Source organism: Ips typographus, linkage group LG3 (assembly GCF_016097725.1).
Source record: "Ips typographus isolate SLU linkage group LG3, UJ_Ityp_2.0, whole genome shotgun sequence".
Taxonomy (NCBI): domain Eukaryota; kingdom Metazoa; phylum Arthropoda; class Insecta; order Coleoptera; family Curculionidae; genus Ips; species Ips typographus.
The window spans coordinates 21,702,670-21,725,891 of record NC_138424.1 but is presented as its reverse complement, the minus strand read 5'-3'; the positions used below and the strand labels follow the sequence as shown (position 1 = coordinate 21,725,891).

The 23,222-nt window shown below is 33.6% G+C and overlaps 3 protein-coding genes across 4 annotated transcripts; 1 reads left to right on the top strand and 2 right to left on the bottom strand.

Annotated features, from left to right (window-relative positions):
- Window positions 1–2,261: 2,261 nt before the first annotated feature.
- e(r) (enhancer of rudimentary) lies at window positions 2,262–4,400 on the bottom strand. Its single transcript, XM_081974850.1, has 3 exons — window positions 4,239–4,400; window positions 3,420–3,605; window positions 2,262–2,625 (listed from the first exon to the last, which is right to left on the bottom strand). The coding sequence occupies exons 1-3, from the start codon at window positions 4,239–4,241 to the stop codon at window positions 2,488–2,490; spliced, it is 327 nt and encodes a 108-aa protein (XP_081830976.1). The 5' UTR covers window positions 4,242–4,400; the 3' UTR covers window positions 2,262–2,487.
- A 274-nt stretch (window positions 4,401–4,674) lies between these two features.
- Cht11 (chitinase-3-like protein) lies at window positions 4,675–13,914 on the top strand. The gene is made up of 7 exons (XM_081974835.1): window positions 4,675–4,948; window positions 5,005–5,153; window positions 5,250–5,510; window positions 7,253–7,379; window positions 7,435–7,587; window positions 8,490–8,795; window positions 13,405–13,914. The coding sequence occupies exons 1-7, from the start codon at window positions 4,896–4,898 to the stop codon at window positions 13,775–13,777; spliced, it is 1,422 nt and encodes a 473-aa protein (XP_081830961.1). The 5' UTR covers window positions 4,675–4,895; the 3' UTR covers window positions 13,778–13,914.
- Window positions 13,915–19,543: 5,629 nt separating this feature from the next.
- Window positions 19,544–20,633, bottom strand: LOC145725921 (NADH-cytochrome b5 reductase-like). 2 transcript variants are annotated; one of them, XM_081974845.1, is made up of 2 exons: window positions 20,031–20,633; window positions 19,544–19,976 (listed from the first exon to the last, which is right to left on the bottom strand). In XM_081974845.1, the coding sequence occupies exons 1-2, from the start codon at window positions 20,479–20,481 to the stop codon at window positions 19,594–19,596; spliced, it is 834 nt and encodes a 277-aa protein (XP_081830971.1). In that variant the 5' UTR covers window positions 20,482–20,633; the 3' UTR covers window positions 19,544–19,593. The 2 variants fall into 2 exon arrangements, with proteins under 2 accessions (XP_081830971.1, XP_081830970.1); XM_081974844.1 differs by having other exon boundaries at window positions 19,544–20,633.
- Between the last annotated feature and the right edge of the window lie 2,589 nt (window positions 20,634–23,222).

Here is a 23,222-nt window from a genome sequence, read left to right as displayed (position 1 = left end):
GCAAGGCTCTACCGGCTTGTTATTTGCTGACGACTTTAAGATTTTTAGACAGATAGGCAACGATGCTGATTGTAGCATTCTCCAGGGTGACTTGGATGAGGTCGCTGCATGGTTTTATAACAATAATATGACACTGAATATTAAAAAATGTTTCATTGTCACATACAGCAGGAGGCGTACGTTGGTAACTGGAGATTACTATATAGCAGGTTCTAAATTGGAAAGATGCAATGAGGTCAAGGATTTGGGAGTTAAATTTCAAAGTAATTTTGCTTTCAATAACCATTATGACTATATAATAAACAAGGCGTTTAAATTACTGGGTTTTGTCATACGTAATACCAAAGATTTCAACATCGATACAATCATCAAGCTCTATACTGCACTGGTCAGGCCACATCTTGAATATGCCTCTAATGTTTGGTCACCAGCTGATTTTTCTAATAGCAATGAAATTGAGAAGGTTCAAAAAAGGTTCTTGCGCTATTTATATGTAAAACAAAACAATGTGTATCCTTTTAAAGTGTCGTACAGTAGCATGCTTGTCACTTTTGACTTGACTGCTCTTGGTGCTAGGAGGAAAACTCAGGCTGTTCTCTTCATCTACCACATTGTAAATAACACTAAATATTCTGGCTGTGATCTGATTAATTATATAAACTTCAAAGTTCCTAAAGTTAATTTAAGAATTTTATCCCCCAGCCTTTTCTATGTTGATAATAGGTCTGTGGCTTCACCCCTCAGCGATATGACTTTACAGTGCAATGAGCTGATCTCTACTAATGTGATACCAGATATTCTGTTTGTTACCTTAAGCGATTTGAAAGCTATTTTGTTACCTTATGAGCTACTGTTTTAGCTCAACTGTTCCTTTACTTGTAAGTACCCCCTAGGGTGTTTGTAAAGTGTACCTAAATAAATAAATAAATAATATTCAAGTGCATAGGACCTTTCTCAGGCGGTTGAAAACAGTTCTGGCTTTTTCTATGCGGCTCTCTGATCTCCCGTGAGTGATTCCTTCAGGCTGCAGCCCAAATACGTTACTGTATCTGCTGTTTCCAAGCTTTCGTTATTGACCTGGTGGTACTGCGCCTCATAGTTTTTACTAACTATACGAATCGTCTTCTTGCAGTTAAGCCTCATTCCATTATATGTCACATGCCTCCACCACTCGGTGTATTAATTCCTATAATCCCTCACCACTACCTGCTATGAGAGTGTCTCTCCATTGATCTTAATGCCTTATTCCTCTGTTTCACTGAGCGCCTGTCTAAACAGTATTTCGGCATACGTGTTAAAGAGAGTTGGTGACAGTATGCAAGGTTTCGTTGTCTATATGCACAGTCGCTCTCTGGTGTAAATACAGATTAGTTATGAGGCGCAAAAACTTGTGGTGTTGCACCCTATCAAACGCCTTCTCGAAGTCGATAAAACAAGCGTAGACATTGCAGTTTACGTCCCTGGCTCTCTGTATCAGGACCTGATGTATAGAAAATAGGGCCTCTCGCGTTCCCATTCCACTTCTGAATCCGAACTGAACCTTGTTCGTGTTTTATTCGACCTTTCTCTGTATACTTAGTAGCTATTTGTTTTCTTAGGAAGTGGAATAAACGTGGAAACCAGCCAGTCCCTAGGCAATTCTCCCGTTTCATATATTTTATTGAGTAGTTTAAGTTGGGTGTCTCCCAAAAGTTTCAGTATTTCCGCCTTAACATTGTCCGGTCCGGTTGCTTTGTTATTTTTTAGTTACTGCGTGCCTTATACTTCATCGAGTGTTATTTCTGGGCCTGAATCAGCATGGATAATGGTTTCCGCCTGTTGCTCTGCCTCGAACAGCTCTCCCATGTATTCCTTCCACCTTTCCAGGTTGTCTTATACTTTTAATAAATTCGATTTTGAAGTCTGAATTATGTGTGATTGGACTACATTTGCCAAAAACATGATGTTTTATAATAATTTTAGAAAAAACTCAGCTATTAGGTTTTATTACTTCTATATGAAGTTTTGTTGAGATTGTACTTTGAGATTATGAGTTTTTCCTTTTATCTCTGTTTATGTTAAAAATTATGAATCTAGTATAGTTTGTTCACGACGTGCTTACTTATTGGTCCTGACGATAAAGTACACAAACTTTTGAAAAACTTAAGTTTCATGTTAGAATAATAGACGAAGAGTATCAACCAAGTTCTTGATAGGGAAATACTAGACAGCAAAAAGAATATTTTGCTATTTGATGACTACCTGAAAAAATATCACAAAAATTCTCTTTGACTTTCTAGATATTTATTAAGAAACCTTAAAAATAAACATGTCCAACTTAAAATCCAGATTAGTTTCTTATGAAATAATTCCCTGGTCAAACTGAAAGCAAATATTCCTACACTTTCATAAAAAAAAGCTGAAAAACGAACCTCTTAATGTGAATGGTATCTGAAATGAACATAAAATGCAATAACATTGAAATAGAAAACCCCACCCAAAGTAAATCTAACATTGGAACCCGTAATCGGTGTGACCGGCGGCCTGTCGTAGCAAAATGTAGATTTTCTCTTTGATCCAATCTTTGCTGTAGGGCGCGTACGTGTTGGTGGATTTTTGGTATACTAAACAGCTCAGATCTGACAGCTAAAAAAATGCCTCTCAATTATATTAATACATACAGGGTGTCCAGTAAGCACATGATCAAAAGAGAGAAAGAAATGTGACGATTTGACGTATTTGTTGTAATGATGTTCTAAATACTATTAATAAAAGTATGTTGTGCTTTCAACTATCAACTTTATTGACTGACTATTTCTGTCACCCCCTACCTGCTTCCTACCAACTACCTATCATAATTATTATTACTATAAGATACCTGACAATGGTCATTAGAGACAAGTCCACAGCAAGTTTCATTAAAATCCATCGAAATATTTCTAAAAATAGATTTTTTTCCAAGAACTTTGACCATCAATCCCATTGGAACCATACACTTTTTTCTAATAACAATTACGTCAAATCGTCACCTTTCGATCTAAACAATGTCACAATACCCTTTTGATCATGTGCTTACTGTATATTAAGTAGCATTTTTCAGGAAAATATAGGTAATTTCTAGTAATTTTAAGTTCACAATCAATTGTGACATAATGTAGAATTTTCCACTAATGCTTCTAAATAGGCAAACAACAGTTATAATTAGGTATTTCTAAATGTTAAGTACACTAAATTATGTGATAATAAGCAGTGTAAGTATATTTGAAACTTTTGAAGTTGGGTCAAAATGACAAATTTGAAAAACCACTAAAAATAACTGAAAAGTTGAAAGTATCAATTTAGGAAGAAATTACAATTTGTCTGCAGTATTAACAAACTTATTGTGATCAAAAATATCAAGCATTCTTCGAAACTATTGTCACAATACAAAAATGACTTACCTGATCAACAAAATCAAACAACTGGGATATGTCATAAGTGATTGTGGGTGTGTTAGGATTTCGCCTTTTCAAGTGTTCCTCATAGATGCGACACACTCCTTCCATACAGTCATTGACTGATTCATAATCTGAGTAGGTTCTGGTCTCAGGATTGGCCCCTGGCTGCACCAGGAGGATGGTGTGAGACTGAAAAACAATACACCAACTCCAGGAATGGTTGCCAAATAGAACCCTTTTGGTTTTGGTTCAGGCTTTCAGAGGTTTTATGATTTTATGAAATTCTCAGAGCTATGATTGAGTAATTTGTAACATTTTTATAGTGTTGAGGATTACCAAAGTTTGTTACTACCTAAACCACTAAACCAACACACATAATATAATTATTTGACCAATTACAAACAATGCTGTGACTTACTCAAAATACTGCAGGTCTCTTGGATTAATGTATTTTGTGATCACAATCCTAACCTAACTATTCTGAAATCAAGTTAAAATTGTTCAAAACATAAGAGAAATGTAATTAATTTGTCTAATTATGGTTCTCTAACAATTTCGTCCTTACTATATAGTCAATAATTCTCAATTGGAACTCCTGTTGTTCAGTTATGCCTGGAGCTAAGTTCGAGTAAGTTAACCTATAATTTTAGAATTGTAGAAGGTAAATGTAGTCACAGGCTGTTACATGAATAAGTTTTAGGCTCCAACAAGTCAGTGATACTTAAAAAACTACAAATATTTCAACCAAATTCAAAATAAACAGAAAGACCAAACATGCCAAAGATTCTAGACAACGAAAGTATGATTTTCCACAGTACTCACCATTTTTACCTGCAAATAAACGGACTAAAATATATTACAAACTCAGTGATAACGTTTAAATTGAGTGAAAACCGTATTTTAAAGGGGAATTTAGAATCCAGTCACAAAAAAACAGTCCCCAAGAATGCAAAATTCCAGAAACACAGCTCAAACCTCCAAATAAATGACAGTAACAAATTGATGACATAAGTCCGACAGATGACAGTCCAGAAAACTGGATTAGCTATTTGAAAAACATTACAATTGCTTTTGATTGGGTTTAGGGATTCGTTATAATAAGCAGGCAATTATGGCTATGTAGCTGTAATTTCTTTACTATCTAAACTAAACAGCAACAACTGTACTGTGTAACCGTATAGTCTTAAACGGGCATCCATACTGACGTCACGCCTAACACATTTAGCTAACCGTTTACTATAACCACACTTTTGTCAGTAAATGTCAAATGTTTTGTAGGTTATTTTTTGTTTACATTATTGTTTTGTGTGAATATTATTATAAATTTACTTTCTTTTCCCAGATTTATGGTAAAATCTGATTTTCACACTGTAATAACCACAACATGACATTTATTGTCCACTTTTAACATGTTTGATTAACAAATATTGAAAAAAAAAAACCACTCCAGTTAATAAACCTTAGATAAGACAATTCACAATGTTTGCCGAGGATTACAACCACTACATGTTGCTTCAGAGAGATCGAAACAGGTAACTAATGTAACTGCAACATGTATGCAGTGCTGTTTACTTATTTAAATGTGCAGAACTCCCTGGCATATCGACAAGAAAACTGCTCTTATGGTTGGATGCCTTGTTCTACCTGTAACAGTATTCTGTGCCACTTATATGATTCTATTTGGTATTTATGAAAGGTTGATTTATCCCAAGTCGGCATCAATATTTGCTTCTGTTGGTGAGTATAACTGACACATACAAAAATTGATTACATTTGTTGTTTTTGTGACTTAAGTAATTTATGAAAAAAACTAATTTCATATGTAATATGTAGAAACAACAAAAAGAGAACAACACAGGGCCCTAATTTACAGTCAGGGTTATTCAGACAACTATACAGAACACTTGAGGCATGTACCAATGCACAATACTGAACAGTCTCCTGGCAAGTTTAGACTGGTTTGCTACTACAATTTCCCAGCCAATGAAAGGTCCATGCAAATCAGTGAAATTGACCCTAGTTTGTGCACTCATTTGAATGTTGCCTTTGGCAGAGTGGTGAATCACAGTATTTACCTTGATGATACTCATTTGGGTAAGTTTTTAAATTGAAACTTTTGACAGACACAATAAAAAATTGATACTATTTTTAGTGTTAAATCCTTCCTTTTTAAAGTGCTTATTCTCTGTTCTTTTCTAATTTTCAGAAATTTTTATTTTTTTTTATTTTTGTTTTGGATTTAGCTTATGAGTAATGCCAATTTTTGCTTTACGGTGGTGGTTTGCTTAAAATTTCATATAGATTCCAAAAATAACATTAAAAGATGACTTTGCAACAATTCAGGCCATGGAATTTTGCACTGTTTTTGGCATTTTAAACTCACACCAAACCTTCAAAAAGCAAAACTTTTTCAACATGGAAAAGCTTGAAAATACATTCAAATTAATGTTGCCAAAAGCAGGACCCTTTGATTCAGTCATTTTGGTTGGCAACCTCAAAAAGCTTGTAATTTGTGGATTTGTGCGGTTGCAAAAACGTGGACCACTTTGACAAACTGATCTAGCTATGACATTTGTCAAAACTCATTAAACTGTGCTGTGAAACTGTAAAATGTCAAATTTTCGCGCAACTTTGATAAATCCCACCACAATCGGATAAATCACACTGTATATTGCATTTGTAGTTCTATGGAGCAAAATTTGACAGTTGTGACGTTAAGTGACCTAAGTAACACAGTTTCCTGCCACAACTGTCAAATTTGGCTCCATGGAGCTTTAAAGTGCAATTTTTCAAAGAAACACATCTATTTGGCATTTTATACTTTTCGGTGATTAGTGAGTGAGTTGTGACAGTTATGACAGCTGTCACGTGACGCAAACAAAGTATTAAATTGTTACTAAACATCCCATCTGTCAAATTTGGCTCCCTGGAGCTGTAAATACAACTTTCAGTGTAATTCCTCAAAGAAATACATCTATTTGGCATTTTATACTTTCTGGTGACTAGTGAGTGAGTTGTGACAGTAATGACAGCTGTCACGTGACGAAAACAAAGTATCAAACTGTTCCTTAACGTCCCAACTGTCAAATTTGGCTCCATGGAGCTGTAAATACAGCTTCCAGTGTAATTCCTCAAAGGGACACATCTATTTGGTATTTTATTTTTCCAAATGACTGGTGAGTGAATTGTGACAGTTATGACAGCTGTCACGTGACGCAAACAAAGTATTAAATTGTTACTAAACATCCCATCTGTCAAATTTGGCTCCCTGGAGCTGTAAATACAACTTTCAGTGTAATTCCTCAAAGAAATACATCTATTTGGCATTTTATACTTTCTGGTGACTAGTGAGTGAGTTGTGACAGTAATGACAGCTGTCACGTGACGAAAACAAAGTATCAAACTGTTCCCTAACATCCCATCTGTCAAATTTGGCTCCATGGAGCTGTAAATACAACTTCCCATGTAATTCCTCAAAGAAATACATCTATTTGGCATTTTTTTCTTTCAAGTGACTGGTGAATGAATTGTGACAGTTATGACAGCTGTCACGTGACGCAAACAAAGTATCAAACTGTTCCCTAACATCCCATCTGTCAAATTTGGCTCCATGGAGCTGCAAACACAACTTCCAGTGTAATTCCGCAAAGAAACATAATTTCCAAATAGTCCATCACCTGAATTGTTGCTTTTGATGTGCATTCTTTATTATCCTCTCAAGTTCTTCTATAATTCCTTAAATTCCCTTGGCATTTTCTCAAAAAAAATAATTTTTGAGAATTTTCCATCTTTAGATATCCTTGAACTCCATTAACTGGAACATTTCTTGTTCTCAGATTATTTGAAGGAAATCACAAAGTTGAAGGAAATTAATAAAGAATTAAAGGTATTGCTTTCCATTGGGGGGGCTGGAAATGACGATGGGTTTCCCCAAATGGTACGCGATCACACCAACAGAAAAACGTACGTATTTCAGTAAAAATTCAGTAAAAAATTGAAAGTTCAAAGCTTTTTCTAGCTTTATAAAGTCGATTTTAACTTACGTTAAAGACTACGGTATAGATGGAGTCGATTTGGACTGGGAATTTCCAGGGGAACAAGTCTACGACGATCCGTATCAACGGATGCATTTCACTCAGTTACTGTCTGAAGTGAGAAAGACAATTTTAAGGTAACTAGAACAAGTTCAGTAGAATTTTTCAAATATTGGTTCAAAGGTTCTACTCTTTAGAACAAAACAATTCAAAATTGAAAAACCTGGAACACTAACTTTTGGACAATCAAATACAGAGCTCGTAGAACATACCAAATTTCTTGGAATTCACTTGGATGAATTCCTAAACTGGTCAAATCATATTTTAGAGTTAAACAAAAAGCTTAGTTCAGTTTGCTAAAGCATACAAGTCACTGCGAAATACATGAATGTTAGAACATTAAAAATCCTATATTACGCAAACTTTGAATCTGTGCTCAAGTATGGGATAATATTTTGGGGTTCTAATAGCTTAATGGAAAAAAGTTTTACAAACACGAGCACTTAGAATAGTCAAGAAAATGGGATACAGGGAGAGCTGCAGGGGGGTTTTCAAAGCTAATGGCATTCTGACGGTGTGGGGACTATATATTTATGAATGTATAGTTCTCTTTTTCAAAAACAAAAGTATGTTTGATCTGGAGGTACATCATAGTTATAACACTCGAAGCGTAAATGTAAATTATCCGATACACAGATTAACTATAACCGAAAAAAATCCATATTATGCCTGTTTGAAGCTTTTTAATACATTACAAAATGATTTAAAATTAGAAAGAAATGAGAAACTTTTTAAAAGAAAGGTAAAACAGATGTTAATTAATTTAGAGTCATATTGTATCAGGGATTATGTAAGAGACTATTAGGTGTACGCTCATCTTAAAATGACGCTAAAATGGCTGTTTCTTTTTGTGTTTTCATGTATGTTTTTTGTAGTTACAGGAAATGTATTGTGACCATAATTAGAAATAAAGAAGACTAACTAACTATTGATTTCCGATACATGGTGGACAATTTTGTGTATTTTTTTTAAATTTCAGGCAGCCTAAATACAGTTTCTTACTAACAGTGGCGGTGGCGGCCACTACCCAAATAATTGACACTTCCTATGACGTGTCCTACATGAATGACTACGTCGATTTCGTCAATTTAATGTCGTACGACTTTCACTATTATACGGGAGCGACTCCGTTTACTGGGATCAACTCCCCATTGTATCCAAATTTGAACGAAAAATACTATTTGGCAACTTTAAACATCAACTATTCCAGTTACTACTGGAATTCGTTGGGAATGGACAAGGCCAAAATGAATATTGGGTTGCCTACTTATGGACACACTTTCAGGTAAATAACAAATTATACCAGGGCGTCCAATAGTGGCTGGTATAAGTCAGAATTTTACCCTTTGAGAATGACGTCAAGCAGGTCAAAAAACACGCATGTCTTTAATTAGATCACAAATTTTAACCTACAAATGCTTTAAAAAATTAGTGCGTTCGGAAGTGACTGATGATCAAGTGCCTTGAAAATCACATGATCATGAGAGTTTCAGTTTAATCATCATTCATTCAGTGAATAGGTGTGCTTCACTCACTTAAAGATCACTTCTACTCCTAATAACATAATATATTATTAATGTTCATTGATTTTGTGTTGTGTTATTGTACTTTGCACAATAAAGCAAAAATAGAAATTTGACATAGCAACTTTACTAACTTGAAGTACTTTGTTTTTCATAAAAGCGGTTATTTTGGTTTTACTGACCGACATTTTCTTAGAAATGTTGGTAAAATAGGAGTCATCAGCTGAAATTCCAGCCTTTTTCATTCGGCATAGGGCAGTACTCACTTTCAAAGCCTGTGATGCTCTATAAGACACATTGGAATAATCAATTGGGATGACATCTTTCGTTCGTTTCTTTTCGTACTCCAAAAAAGCAGCACATTTAGAATTAGCATTTGGGCTTGCTCATTGTAGCGCAGCGTTTTTATACCTTTGATATTTGTTTATATCAAAGTGACAGTAAATGTCAACATTTTTAGTTTGACAGGATGACAAAATTAATAACGTGCCTTTTTTGCTAAAATTGTTTATTTCATATGTTTGATATGCGAGAAACAAAGATGTAAAAAGATGACGTCATTCTCAAAAGGTAAAAATCCAACTATACTTTATGATTATTTTGAAAATTTGTGTGTGTTTAGGTAACCATTGCTACGACGTTGCCATTTGTAGTAAAAAGTAGCAGCAACCTTGTAAATTCAGAATTAAAAACTGTTTTTAATCATTTTTTTGTTAATACGCCTTTAAAGTGCTTTTTTGTACTTATTTCACCTAATTTAAGGTCCTCTGGTATAAATACTGTTCTCGCGGACTGGATTTACCCGTGCGTCATCCCCTTATGATATAGAAGTAGACATGCATTATTGACTGCATCCTTGTCTATTGTTAACTTTCAGAAAGGGTAAATATCTAAATGAATGTCTTCCAAAAAAAAAACATTTACTGATTAACGCTTCTATTTCAGTCATTGTCAGTTTGAAAACCATCGAAATTTATTTGATTTGTTTACTATTAATTCTTTTCCGTTTTTTTGTGTTGTTAATCATTTATAAACTTTTCTATTTACCACACCACCACAGTTTATTTAAGAGCTATTATTTCTACGCTTTTAACATTCTGTAAGTACTTTCATAATATTATTTGTATATTTTTTTTATATCGGCTGTCACGATCTAACCAAAATTGGCACAATTACTAACTGGTTTTGAAAAAAAAGTGGGAGTGTCTATTGGTTTTTATTTAATATTACTATTACAGTATTTATTTAGAAAATGCCTGGAAAAATTCTCCACAGACAAGTCCAGCAGTTAATTCTTAACCTTTGTGAATATTTTGAATTGGAAAAAACCAATGCAGGACCTTTAGAAGCTTTATCATTCGTTCAGGAAGAAAATAAGACATTTTAAGACCTTACATATTCTTACTGATGTATTTTTTTTGATACTAGAAGGTTGCAGCTGCTTTGAAAATTTCCCGCAAAACTGTTTATTCGATTCGGAAAAAGCAAGCAAGTAATCTTATGATTTCCTCACCTAGAAAACGTAAATCGAGACGTTATCAACGGGCCAAGACCACTGATTTATCTGAAAGCATTAAAATGGATGTTCGAAGTACATTATATGATATGTACAACGATAGTATGTTAATAATAGTAAAATACAGGGTGGTCCAGTTTTAAATGTCAATAATTCACCAATCCATAGCCAATTAAAAAATAAGTTGACATTCATTATGTCATTTTCTTGAAAAGTGCTTCGTAAGGAAAATACGATCTTTCAAATTTCTGTTTAAAAAATCGGTTTTTTGTCATAACTGTCAGACCGTTGGAGCAATATTGATCAAATTTGGAACAAGCACTTTATTACACGTTATTACGGTCGAAGACCCAAAACTAACCCAACCCAACTTAAAAATCGTGTTGGAAACGGAAAATTCACTTAAGAAGTTTAAAAAATATTATTGTAGCCAGTTTTCATAGTTTCCAGACAAACTAAAAGACTTTACTTTTGAAAATTGAATTAGAAAAGATAAAAATTTCAGAAGCTTAAAAGTTGTGTTTGTAACCAGTTTTCATGCAAATCGAGAGACTTTAATACTAAAAATTGACTTGTAGACATAAACACTACTTTTTCAAGTATTTGTTACTACAAATTCATACATTTAAACCTTAAAAATTGACTTGAACCCCAAAATGTGACTGAACTAATGAAAAGTGACATCAGAAGCTTAAAATTTGCATTTGAAGTAAGTTTTCATAATTTGAAGACAAATTTCAATATTTTAGTCTTGAAAATAGTCTTAGATGCAGGACATTCACATTAGATTCATGAAAATTGTCTTGAAAACGAACTTTTCGTGCTTTTTACTTTGCTTTTCATTTTCTTCGAATTCTGGACTATTTTTAGTGCTTCAAAATTGCTTTCAGCTTGGAAAATCGAGTTTTAAGACTATCTTCACCAAGTTATTGACATAGCAAACTTAAAAAACAATTTTTACATTTTTCATAGACTTAAAATAGCATTCCAAGCTTTGTCACTATTATTTCGACTTCTAGACACCTGAGTGCTAAAAATTCGGGTATTTCTTAATAAACTAGAATCGTTTTTAGTGTTTTAAGGCTGTTTTCAGTGCCTCAAATCGAGTTTCAAGACTATCTTTACAAAGTTTTTGACTTATCAGGCCTAAAAGCCAGTTTGTCCACTGACCATAGTCTTGAAAATGTTATTTCAAGCTTCTTCACTATTAAATTGACTTCTACACTCATAGGTGCAATAAATTGTAGCATCTCTGAGAAATTCAGACTGTTTTTAGTGCTTTTTAAGAATGAAAAATCGAGTTTAAGACTATTTCCAAAAGTCAAGTTTCTTCAGTAATAAAAGTAAAAAATGTTGGTACCAAATGCTACAATAAAAGTCTTGAGAACTAATTTTTAGAAATAAAATAGTCCGAAAATTTAATTTACTTCTAGACTTGGTGTCCAGTCCAGAAAATTCAGTTGTACACCAATTAAAGTCTTGAAAATATACTTTTGGACTCTCTTTAGTCCTAGTAAAGTCAGTTCTAGCATTAAAAGTCAACTTTTATATTATTTTTAGTAGTAAAAAATGAGTTTCATGCACAATACAATCTTTGTCTTGATTTCCGGACTTTTTTTAGTTTTTGAATGCCAGTTTCAGACACTCAACCAGGATGGCAGTCTAAGAAAGCGAATCATAAGACCATTCCTAGTAGTAAAAAAGTTTTTAGACTATTCAGTACAAATTTGGACTTTCACAAGTCTTGGATGTTCAGTTTTAAACTACAAAACGATTTTTTAAATTTAAATTTGGAGGACTGTATCTTCCTTAGGAAACGTTTTTCAGAAAAATGACATAATGCAAGTCAACTTATTTTTTGATTAGCTATCAAATGGTGAATTATTGACACTTAAAACTGGACCACCCTGTATATCTACTTTTGTAAGAAACATCTATTAACATTTCATTGTTTCCAGAGACTGAGATTTTTGGGTTGCATTATAGATTTTTCATTTTTCAGAACATATTAATAATAGAGTCATAGAAAAAATAAAATAAGCGTCTAAAATGTTTTCCAGCGGGTTTAAAATAAAATAAGTGGATTGCAACCTGAAAATGAGATATGAGATACTACAGCATCACTCAGAATGTCTTATTGAATTTTTAATTTGTTGTATTTATTTTAGAGAAACATGTAACCATCCAGAACCTAAATCAAGAGCTTAAAGTTAAAGAAATACTACATATTGGTGATACATCTCTGCGAATTTTGGTAAATAAATTAGGTTTCAAATCTAGATGGAATTCTATGATCCAAACGGAGACTTAAATAAAAAATGTTATTTCGGTCAAGATATTTTTGATTTGCTTTGGTATAAGGTTGTTTTAGTGCAAAGATCTCTACTTTCGGACTGACAATACACGCAAAATTTTAAACGTGACGAAGCTTTAGACACGCCCTTATCTATAATATGAACACAACAGGTTTGTTGACGAAAACTTGATTTGATTCATATGATTATAAATGACGTAGCCTTAGGTAAGGTAAACTCACTCCGCGAGAACAGTATTAACACCATTTGGTGTGCATTGGAAACCTCCTTGTTTGGCAAAAATGCACTTTTTACCCAAACTGTCATTTTTTGTATTTTTGATAGGTTGTAATCCTGTAAATCGTTGAATTGGTCTTTATAAGTACTCGTTAAAATCTGCATTAATATTCAGGGTGTTAGGTTTGAATTAATAAAGTTGATATACTTTATGACTGATCCTGTATACTTGCAAACCTCAGATCATCTCAAAACTTTGAGAAAACTAAAATTATTATTCCAGACTTTTTGGACAGCCTGTATAAATCTTTTGGGCGATTTCAGGTTACTGAATCCGCGCAATCAGAATCTGTACGCGCCAGTTTCGGGTTATGGGAGTTTAGGCAACTTGGGGTTCGCTTCCTACCCTTTGATATGCAATTTCCTTCAAACCAACCATATCACTCCGGTGTTCGATATGGAAAGTTTCAGTCCGTACGCGGCCAAATTCTACGAATGGATCTCCTTCGACGACCACGAAAGTTTGACGTTCAAGGCGGAATTTATTAAAAGCAACCATTTTGGGGGCGCCATGGTTTATTGTCTGAACGCTGACGATTTTAAGGGCGAGTGCAAAATGGGGGGTGCGCCAAATGCACGCAAGTTTCCGCTAGTTGGGGCTGTTAAAGCGGTATTGGAAGCACCGACCGAGTTTTAAGTCTGCTTTATTTGATTTGACTTTTTTTTTTATTTATTTTATGGTGTAAAGTTCATTCTAAGTTACCCTAAGTTAAGGATCTGTGATAAGTGTGTAAATAAGTATTAAATGTGTAATATAATTACAAAACTACTAAATGTTTGCATTATTTGTGAGTTTCTTGCTTTGAGGACCCCATCTACACCATTTACACATGTAGTTTAGAAAGCGTCAGTTGAATTTTAGAAATCATAAGATGTATCTGAAAAATATCATTTGTATTTCAGAAAAGGTACTTTCAATTTTAGAATAATAACTTTGATTTTTGAAATTGCAATTTGTATTTCAGATTAGTCACTTGTAGTATAGAAAAGAGCAGTTGTATTTTAGACATGGTTATTTGTAATTTGGAAAATTAAAGTGGAGCAAAAAAAGTTAATAAAAAAAAGTAAATAGTTTAACGAATATTTTTAATAACATTGTGGTCTAAGCAGTTCAATGAAAAATCGATTTATTTCGAAAACCAGTTATTTTATCGAAATTTACAATTTTTCGATAAAAATGTTAAGAGTATCCATAATGGCGTTTGCAGCTGAAAATAATGACAGCTGTCAAAGTTTAAGCAAATTCTGTCTTAGGTCCAGTTAGTTCCAGCCTTTCGAAGACGAGATACCTGGTTCTGTTTAACATTTATATAAGGGATCTGTTTGAGAATAAGGATGGCATCATTATGTCAGGTTATGCAGATGATTTGGTGGTGTTTATTAAAGGCAATAATTATAATGAAATGGTTCAAAGAATGAACAACTACATAGCGGCATTGGAGGAGAAATTGGAAGACAAGGAGTTGTCTTTATCACCGCAAAAATGTGAAGCAATGTGGTTTGTAAAAGGTAGAAGAAGGGAACAACCAATCAAAATTAAAATTGGAGGACAGGAGATTGACTACAGAGAAAATGTACAGTATTTGGGAATATCTTTACAGCTAAATTTAAAGTGGGATTTACATATTAATAGTATGGTTAATAAAGCTTTGACGGCGTTGAACACTCTCAAAATCTTTACCAGAATATGGTGGGGCGCTGACCCCAAAAGTATGTTGGTGGTCTATAAAGCTTTGATAAGATCGCACTTGGATTTTGGTTCTATCTTGTATAACAAGCTGCCAAAACGTTTGGTGGAGAAAATGGATAGAGTTCAATTTGGAGCGCTAAGGCTCTGCTTAGGATGTATGAAATCTACACCGATCTGTGCTCTAATGGCGGAGAGTGGGGAAATCTCACTAAAATATAGGAGACAAATTTTGGCTTCAAAATTTGTATCAAAAATCTTCTCTTTAAAACAAAATCCATTGATGGAAATTATTTGTAAATTAAGAGATCGTTTCTTACAACGTCCTAACATGTTGAATAAGTCACCCTTGTTTGTACAGGCTTTGGAGCCTTTTTTACCATTTCGCCAGAAAGTATTTTATAATGAGACACTACCTTGCTTTAATATTGATTATTATAAACAATTAGATCAGGTGAAAATAATTGATTTGAATATAAATAAAAAAGATTCGGATGTTAAACAACACTTTTTATTAGTAACAGATAGATTCAATGATACACACCACTTTGTTTACACAGATGCATCGAGAAAGGATGGGCAAGTAGGTTTTGGAGTATATATTCCAAAAGTTAAAGTTAAATTCTCTTCTAAACTACCGAAGGAATTAACGATATGTAATGCGGAAATAGCAGCAATTCACGAAGCGGTTATCATAATATTAAAAAGGAAAATCAAAAAGACAATAATATTTTCAGACTCCTGGAGTGCGGTTCAGAAAATTGGTAAATCTCGAATTAGTGCTAGTTCTGACATCATGACGCTCAGAACAAGAAGGCTTTTATTGTTGGCCTGTGAAATGGGATATGATATTTCTTTGGCATGGACACCGGGACATGCCGGGATCCAGGGTAACGAAATAGCGGATACTCTGGCAAACATTGGGAGGGGTTTTAACATTCCAAAGAAGGTGTTTGTAAGCTCAAACGATATATTTAATATTGTGAAAAATAATATCATAGAGCAGCATAAAAAAGAATGGTTACAGATTATAGGGAATAAAGGATCGTTTTACAGAGGTATTCAGAATCATTTCTCTCAAATTCGTTGGTTCGATAAAATTCCGTACAAAAACCGAAGGCAAATTACCACGATTATTCGTATGCGCACTGGTCATTGTTGTACAAAACTTCATTTATTTAAAATTAAAGTTAAGGATGATCCTTTTTGTGATTGTGGACAGATTGAAGATTTAAACCATATCTTTTTTGAGTGTCCCATTAATCAAATAGATGATTTCAATGTTTATAGTCAGTTAATCAAAGTGGGTGTTACTGCACCTTTAAATATTGAAGTTGTTTTAGGAAAGCCAAATGCAGAGATCATTGATATTATCAATAAATTTCTCAATATCAATAAAATTAAATTGTGACGTGTGTTGTTGGGAAAATTTGTGTTTTCGTTTTGTTGTAGATAAAAACTTTTTCCGGTACCTGGACTTTTAATAGAGATGTCTCTATGTGTTTAGAGTAGTTGTGAAGTCCTTCCTGTGTGGTTTTTTGGGATAATACCATTAGCCAAGAAGTGAAAGAAGAAAGTAAGCCAAGAACCACCTGAAGAACACCACAGAAACGCAGAAAATTCACAGCACTAGAAGCTACTAATCAGAAAGCTCTAGAGAACCAGGAGCTTTGAGGTCGACTATCTGGCTCTCTTTTCGTATTGAGCTGGCAAATACCCTAGTTGGTAACGCCATTAAACGGAGCAAAAAAAAGATACCTGGTTTTCATGTCAAATAGAAGGTCTCTTTCGATAAAACATTAAACCCAATAATCATTACAATATATAAAGTGTTTCAAAAGTTACGGCCAAAAACGTTAATTGGAAGGCAGTTCTTTGGGGCTCGATATTTCCCTTAGGAGTGACTTTTAAAAAAAATTAATTATATGAACAAATCGTATTATTTTGACCTCCCCTGTATGCCCCGAGAGATTGTCATATAGTTATGGGACACCCTGTATATTTTATTTTATTAATACTCCCGATGGACGCGTTTTTTGCTTAAAGGGATATTAAAAAAAAAACAATAAACTAATAACCACATAGAAACACAAAAAAATCTGAAATTGAAATAACGCGTTCTAAAATACAAGTGACCTTTTCTGAAATACAAGTGACGAATCTGAAATACAACTTACGTTTTCCAAAACCAAATTTACGATAATGAAATACAAGTTATAGATTCTGAAATCCAACTTATATTTTTAAAATCCAAGTGATATTTTCTAAACTACATGTGTAAATGGTGTAGTAAAGGTTATACAACATACAATTGAAAGTTGCCAGATTAGAGGTTTTTCTCCAAAAACAAGAATTTTTTTGGAGATAATTTTTCCTGATCTCCATGCCATGAAATGCTTCAGTCTTTCGGTAGCGTGATATTTCTACTATATAAGCTATACAGGGTGGCCAAAAGACAATTTCAAGGGCTACAAATTGGTATATTGAACCACCCTGTAACTGTCAAAATAACGGAGTTATGGGCTGTCAAAGTAAGAACTATCAAATTCAAACTTTATAGAAAACAACTCGGTTTTAACAGTAAATGACTCGGTTATTCGACGTTTTAGGTGAAAATACTAAACAGAGTGGTCAAAAGAGATTTTCAAGGGCTACAAATTGGTATATTGAACCACCCTGTAACTGTCAAAATAACGGAGTTATGGGCTGTCAAAGTGAGAACTATCAAATTCAAACTTTACAGAAAACAACTCAGTTTCAACAGTAAATGACTCAGTTATTTGACGTTTTAGGTAAAAATACTAAACAGAATGGTCAAAAGAGAATTTCAAGGGCTACAAATTGGTCGAATGAACCACCCTGTAACTGTCAAAATAACGGAGTTATGGGCTGTCAAAGTGAGAACTATCAAATTCAAACTTTACAGAAAACAACTCAGTTTCAACAGTAAATGACTCAGTTATTCGACGTTTTAGGTGAAAATACTAAACAGAGTGGTCAAAAGAGAATTTCAAGGGCTACAAATTGGTATATTGAACCACCCTGTAACTGTCAAAATAACGGAGTTATGGGCTGTCAAAGTGAGAACTATCAAATTCAAACTTTACAGAAAACAATTCAGTTTTAACAGTAAATGACTCGGTTATTCGACGTTTTAGGTGAAAATACAAATTGGTATAATGAACCACCCTGTAATTGTCAAAATAACCGAGTTGTTGACAATACAATGGAGTAGTTTACAGGGTGATTCATTGAATTTTTTACATCCTCGTAAGTTGTTTAATTTTCGTTTTATCAAAAAATTACCAAATATGAATCTTGTAGATATTTGCTTCTACTTTATTCCTAAATAATCCATTAGTATACAGGGTGTCCCAAATTTGAGCAACAAATCAAATTTATAATTTTTCAGATGGGATGACCAATTTTTATTAGATTTTTGGAATCTACGTCAAATTCTAGGCCTACTTGATGTAAAATGTTTGTATCGTTATTCAATTGTTTTTGCTCTAGCAGCCTTCCTTTGACAACCCCCCTTGAAAGCAGAAATTCCCAATTTGAGCGAAATTTTGGTGCACTTTTCCAGAAAATCGTCCATAACTCGCTTATTTGAAACACCCTGTATAAAACCACCGTATAACAAAAGAAAGCTAATGAATGGGGCTATCACGTGACGTTAAGCGGGCACGCCTAAGTTGCCCCGTTTAGACGCTAGAGGACGTCAAAGTTGACTCTCGTTTTTTGCAGGTTTTGCTCAATATCTCATCAACGTTTCAGGTTAGAGGTCTGAAATTTTTTCCACAAATGCACCTCGATGTGGTGCAATTTTTTTTTTCCATACACTTTTTCGGTACCATGCACCGTTTGACCTTGAAAAATTAAAAACTAGAATTGTCAAGAATTTTCAAGAGTGAGACCTTCTGATTTTTTCAGAAAATTTTTTATTTTCAAAATTAACCTCGACTGCCTAAATACCTTTAGGTTAATAATACAAAAACGACGTAAAGTGTCATTTGTCAAAATGTCATTTTGCAAAGGTGCCACGCCTTAGAAAGTGTCAAAATTGACATAATTTCAAGGTCATCTCCGAAACGGTGCCAGTTAGAGCAAAATGGACGTCAGATTTGTGTTCCCCAGGTTGAAATTAGTTAAAAACGTGACTTTGATTAAGCAAAATTCAAATGGTCGCCGTTAGTATAGTGGGCTCAAAAAAATCCTAATTTAGACTAAATTTCCGTGCATTTTTCCAGAAAATCGTCCATAACTCGCTTATTTGAAACACCCTGTATAAAACCACCGTATAACAAAAGAAAGCTAATAAATGGGGCTATCACGTGACGTTGAGCGAGCACGGCTAAGTTGCCCCGTTTACCCGCTAGAGGGCGTCAAAGTTGACTCACATTTTTTGCTCAATATCTCAAGAACATTTCAAGTTAGAGGTCTGAAGTCTACGATTTCCCACAGAACATAAAATATTCTTCCATTTTTGGCATCTAAAATAATAGTTAATAAATGTTAATGTAATTTTCTGTTTCACTTTTTTTAAGTGTGATTTTTGAAAAAAAAAATTGTATTCAGGCAAAAGTAAATCAAAGATAGTGGCTACATTTTGACGTTAAAACGAAATTTCTAGCTGTCATACTAACCAAACTAGCACCTGTCAAAAAAGGTCAGTCCTGTCATTTCTAAAGAAAAATGACAGTTATTAGATTAACATTTTGTAAACAATAAAAAACACCTTGTATATTTTTTCTAAATAATTTAACTTAAAATACAGTTATAAGGGTGTCTGGCACCTGACATTTTAACAATAACAACTTCAAATTTTGGCTAAAACTGTCACTACCACAAATCAAAATTGCTGATTGCTCTTTGATGCAGTTCTTGACAATACCATCCAAGTCTGTTTGGTCTAATCGCCTACAATGCACTTTTTCCTCATATTTTTCTACAAAATTATTCTCACACAAGTGTGCTATAAACAGCTCATATTGAAAGTTCCAGTACTGTTGTAGTTTATAGAGTTTGTTGCGAAGCAAACAGTTATCAACTGCACAACAGTAAAACAGTTTCAAGAATGTGAAACAGTCCTCATTTTTAACTAAATCACAGATTATAGTGTAAAATGGTGCAATTCCAGTACCTTGAGCTATAAAAAATAAACTGTTCAAGCTGTAGTTGACTTTATAATCTCCATAAGGACCTCTCCATAATGTATCCACTCCTGGGGTTATGGTACGAAAGTACTGCGACATTTCACCAGTTTTGTACAGTTTAACTACAACTGTAAACTGGTTCTCAGGCTGATTTTCAATGTACAAAGGAGTGTAAGCCCTTTGTACAGTTTTTCCTTGCCATTGAGCTTTTAAAATTAGGTATTGACCAGGCTGGTACACAACTGTCCTACACTCATTAAGATCAGATGATTGAATATACTCAAAAGTGTACAAGTTGCAGTCTTTGGTGTGCGGCTCAATGTTGATGAGTTTAAAAGGACTGAATGAAGTCAATGAGAGACAATTGGCCTTTGGTTGATGCAGGGTTTTATTATTGCTGTAGAATTTCTTTAATTGTTCCTCATAAACGTCCAATATGCAAGGGTTGCACCCTGAATTACAGCAATCAGACTCATGCGGTTTTATTGGGGGCTCCATGCTCAGAAAATACAGGATTTTTCATTACTTACGCAGAATTACAGTTTATGACTTTGAACCTATTAAAATTATGGTAAATTATGTATTTTATTCATTTATTAGACTATTCCAAATCAAAGTTTTAAATAATAACTAAACAGTAAACAGATGATTGCCCTGATTCTAACCTAACCTTTCAAAACTAAACTAGAACGCACTTCAATCACGTGACACTACAATGTACCAGAATAGGGTAGTCACGTGATTAGTAAGCCCCTAAGTTTTGTTTGTTCTCCATCTTGTATAGAGAGTGGAGGACAAACAAAACCATATTATTCCTGTGGAAGTGTACACAAACAGGACAGGACAGGAACTAAAAAGGACTTATTGCACTTTGGCTGTTAAATTACTGTTATAGTTGTGTTTTTATTCTGTAGTACAGTTAAACAAATTATTATTATAGACAATAATAAGAATTACCGCAATTAAAAAATAACTATGACAATTAATAAGTAGACAAAACGGACAAAATCTAACTGACTGTATTTTTAATGTTTCTAGTTGTATCTGTTGCCAATAGAGTCAAAATAGAAATCGTTATATTAGTATATTTACGACTTGCTGAAAGTGTGCATAGGTGGCGCCACATAGACTATACTGGCCCTTCATGGATAGAGAAATAACACTCTTAAATTCTATATTTTTACGTTTTTCAATTTGAGTTGGCCATTTTGTGGTGTGTTTTGCCATAGGCTGCATATAACCCTGTCTAAAAATATAAAAAAAACAATTTGCAAAAATTGGCAAAAAGTATACTAAAAATCAAACAAAGTTGGGATGACGTCACAGCCGGAGGAAATTGTCGTGCAGAAAAGAACGTAAACTTTTTCAAAACAAAATTTTAACTTGGAGGCCGTTCAAAACTTCAAAAATGTTAAAATTGCCAGAAGCCTCTAGAATCATTCAGAGTTGTAAAGTCAACTGGTCATATCTCCGTTATTTTTAAAGATATTAAAAGACCATTAGAAAATAAAGCTGAAGGAAATTTTGTCCTCTACAAGATTGCATTGGAGCACTTTTGCCATAAATTGTCATTTAAAGGAGATATTTACAGAGTTAACTTCAGTTCCCACTTTAACTGTTCATATCTCCGTTATTTTTAAAGATATCAAAAAACCTTTAAATAAGAAAGTGATAAAATTTTTTATCTTTTAAAAGATTATGACATTTTGGTGGTAACAAAACTTAAAAATTTTCAGGTTAATTTACAATTGCAATAGCTATGATGAGATATTGAAGAGTTTTAACAGACAAAAACATAACGATTATATGTTGCATAATGGGTAAGTATCAATTTACAAATTTCCAAATGCTTCTGAAGTAGTCTAAAAAAATGTAAAAACATTCCAAAACACTATAGAAGCTCCAAAATGTCTTGCAAAAGCTTACAAAACAGCCTAGAAGCTTTTAGAACAGTCTAAAAGCTTTCAAATGCTTTTCAACTTATCTATAGAAGCTTTCAAAAGATTTCAAGGCAGTCTAAAAGCTTCTGTATGTTGCAAAAGTTTCTAGAACCCTCTACAAGGTTTCAAATGCCTTAAAAGCAGTCCAGAACGTTCAATGCTCTTTAAACTGTTCAAATACTTTCCAAAATGCTCCCAAAAGTTGTCTAAAAAGGTTTTTAAACTCTCCAGAAACTTTCCAAATGCTCCTAGAGCAGTCAAAAGCCTTCCAAAAGCTTTTAGAATAGTCTAGAAGCTCTCAACAAATTCCAAGTTTCCGTATGCTTTTAGACCAGTTTATAAAAGCTTCCAAAAGTATCTAGAATCGTCTGGAAGGTTTTAAATGTCTTAAGAGCAGTCCAGAACGTTCAAAGCTCTTTAAACTGTTCAAATACTTTCCAAAATGCTCCCAAAAGTAGTCTAAAAAGGTTTTTAAACTCTCCAGAAACTTTCCAAATGCTCCTAGAGCAGTCAAAAGCCTTCCAAAAGCTTTTAGAACAGTCTAGAAGCTCTCAAAAGATTCCAAGTTTCCGTATGCTTTTAGACCAGTTTATAAAAGCTTCCAAAAGTATCTAGAATCGTCTGGAAGGTTTCAAATGTCTTAAGAGCAGACCAGAACCTTCAATGCTCGTAAAGAAGCCGTTCAAAACAATCTAGAAGCTTCCAAAAACTTTTAGAACAGTTTAAAAGATTCCACATGCACTTCAACTAGTCTAGAAGCTCACAAAAAATTCTAGAATCGTCTAAGTTTCCAAATGCCTCTACTAAAGCATTCCAGAACCTTCAATATGCTCTTTAAACCGTCCAAATGCTCCTTAAGTAGTTCAACAAAATTTCGAAACAGTCTTCTGTATGCTTCTAAGCTTCAAAAAATGTCTAGAACTTGATCAAAAAAAAAATGCATTTCTGAAAGAGTTTTGGGTTTTTTTAAAGTTTTTTACGGATTTATATGGTTTTTTTGAGGAAAATAATTTTGCTTTCTAAGCCCTTTTTTGGTGATTTTAGTGCTTTTTAATCCGGACTCTAGTTATCACTTTCAATATTGTTAAGACGTTTTTTTTTTGTTTTTCTCTTTGTATTGTATATCAATATTTTTGACTGTTGATTTATTTTTTTTTAAACCTGAATGACATTATAAACAAAATGTCGACCAAAAATGACTTTTCCTCGAGTAATTTAGGGTCAGGTGAATAGTTTTCAGGGACTCAAATTGGGGTTGTAATATGTTATTGGTGTAATTGACTAACGTCCGCCTGTTGA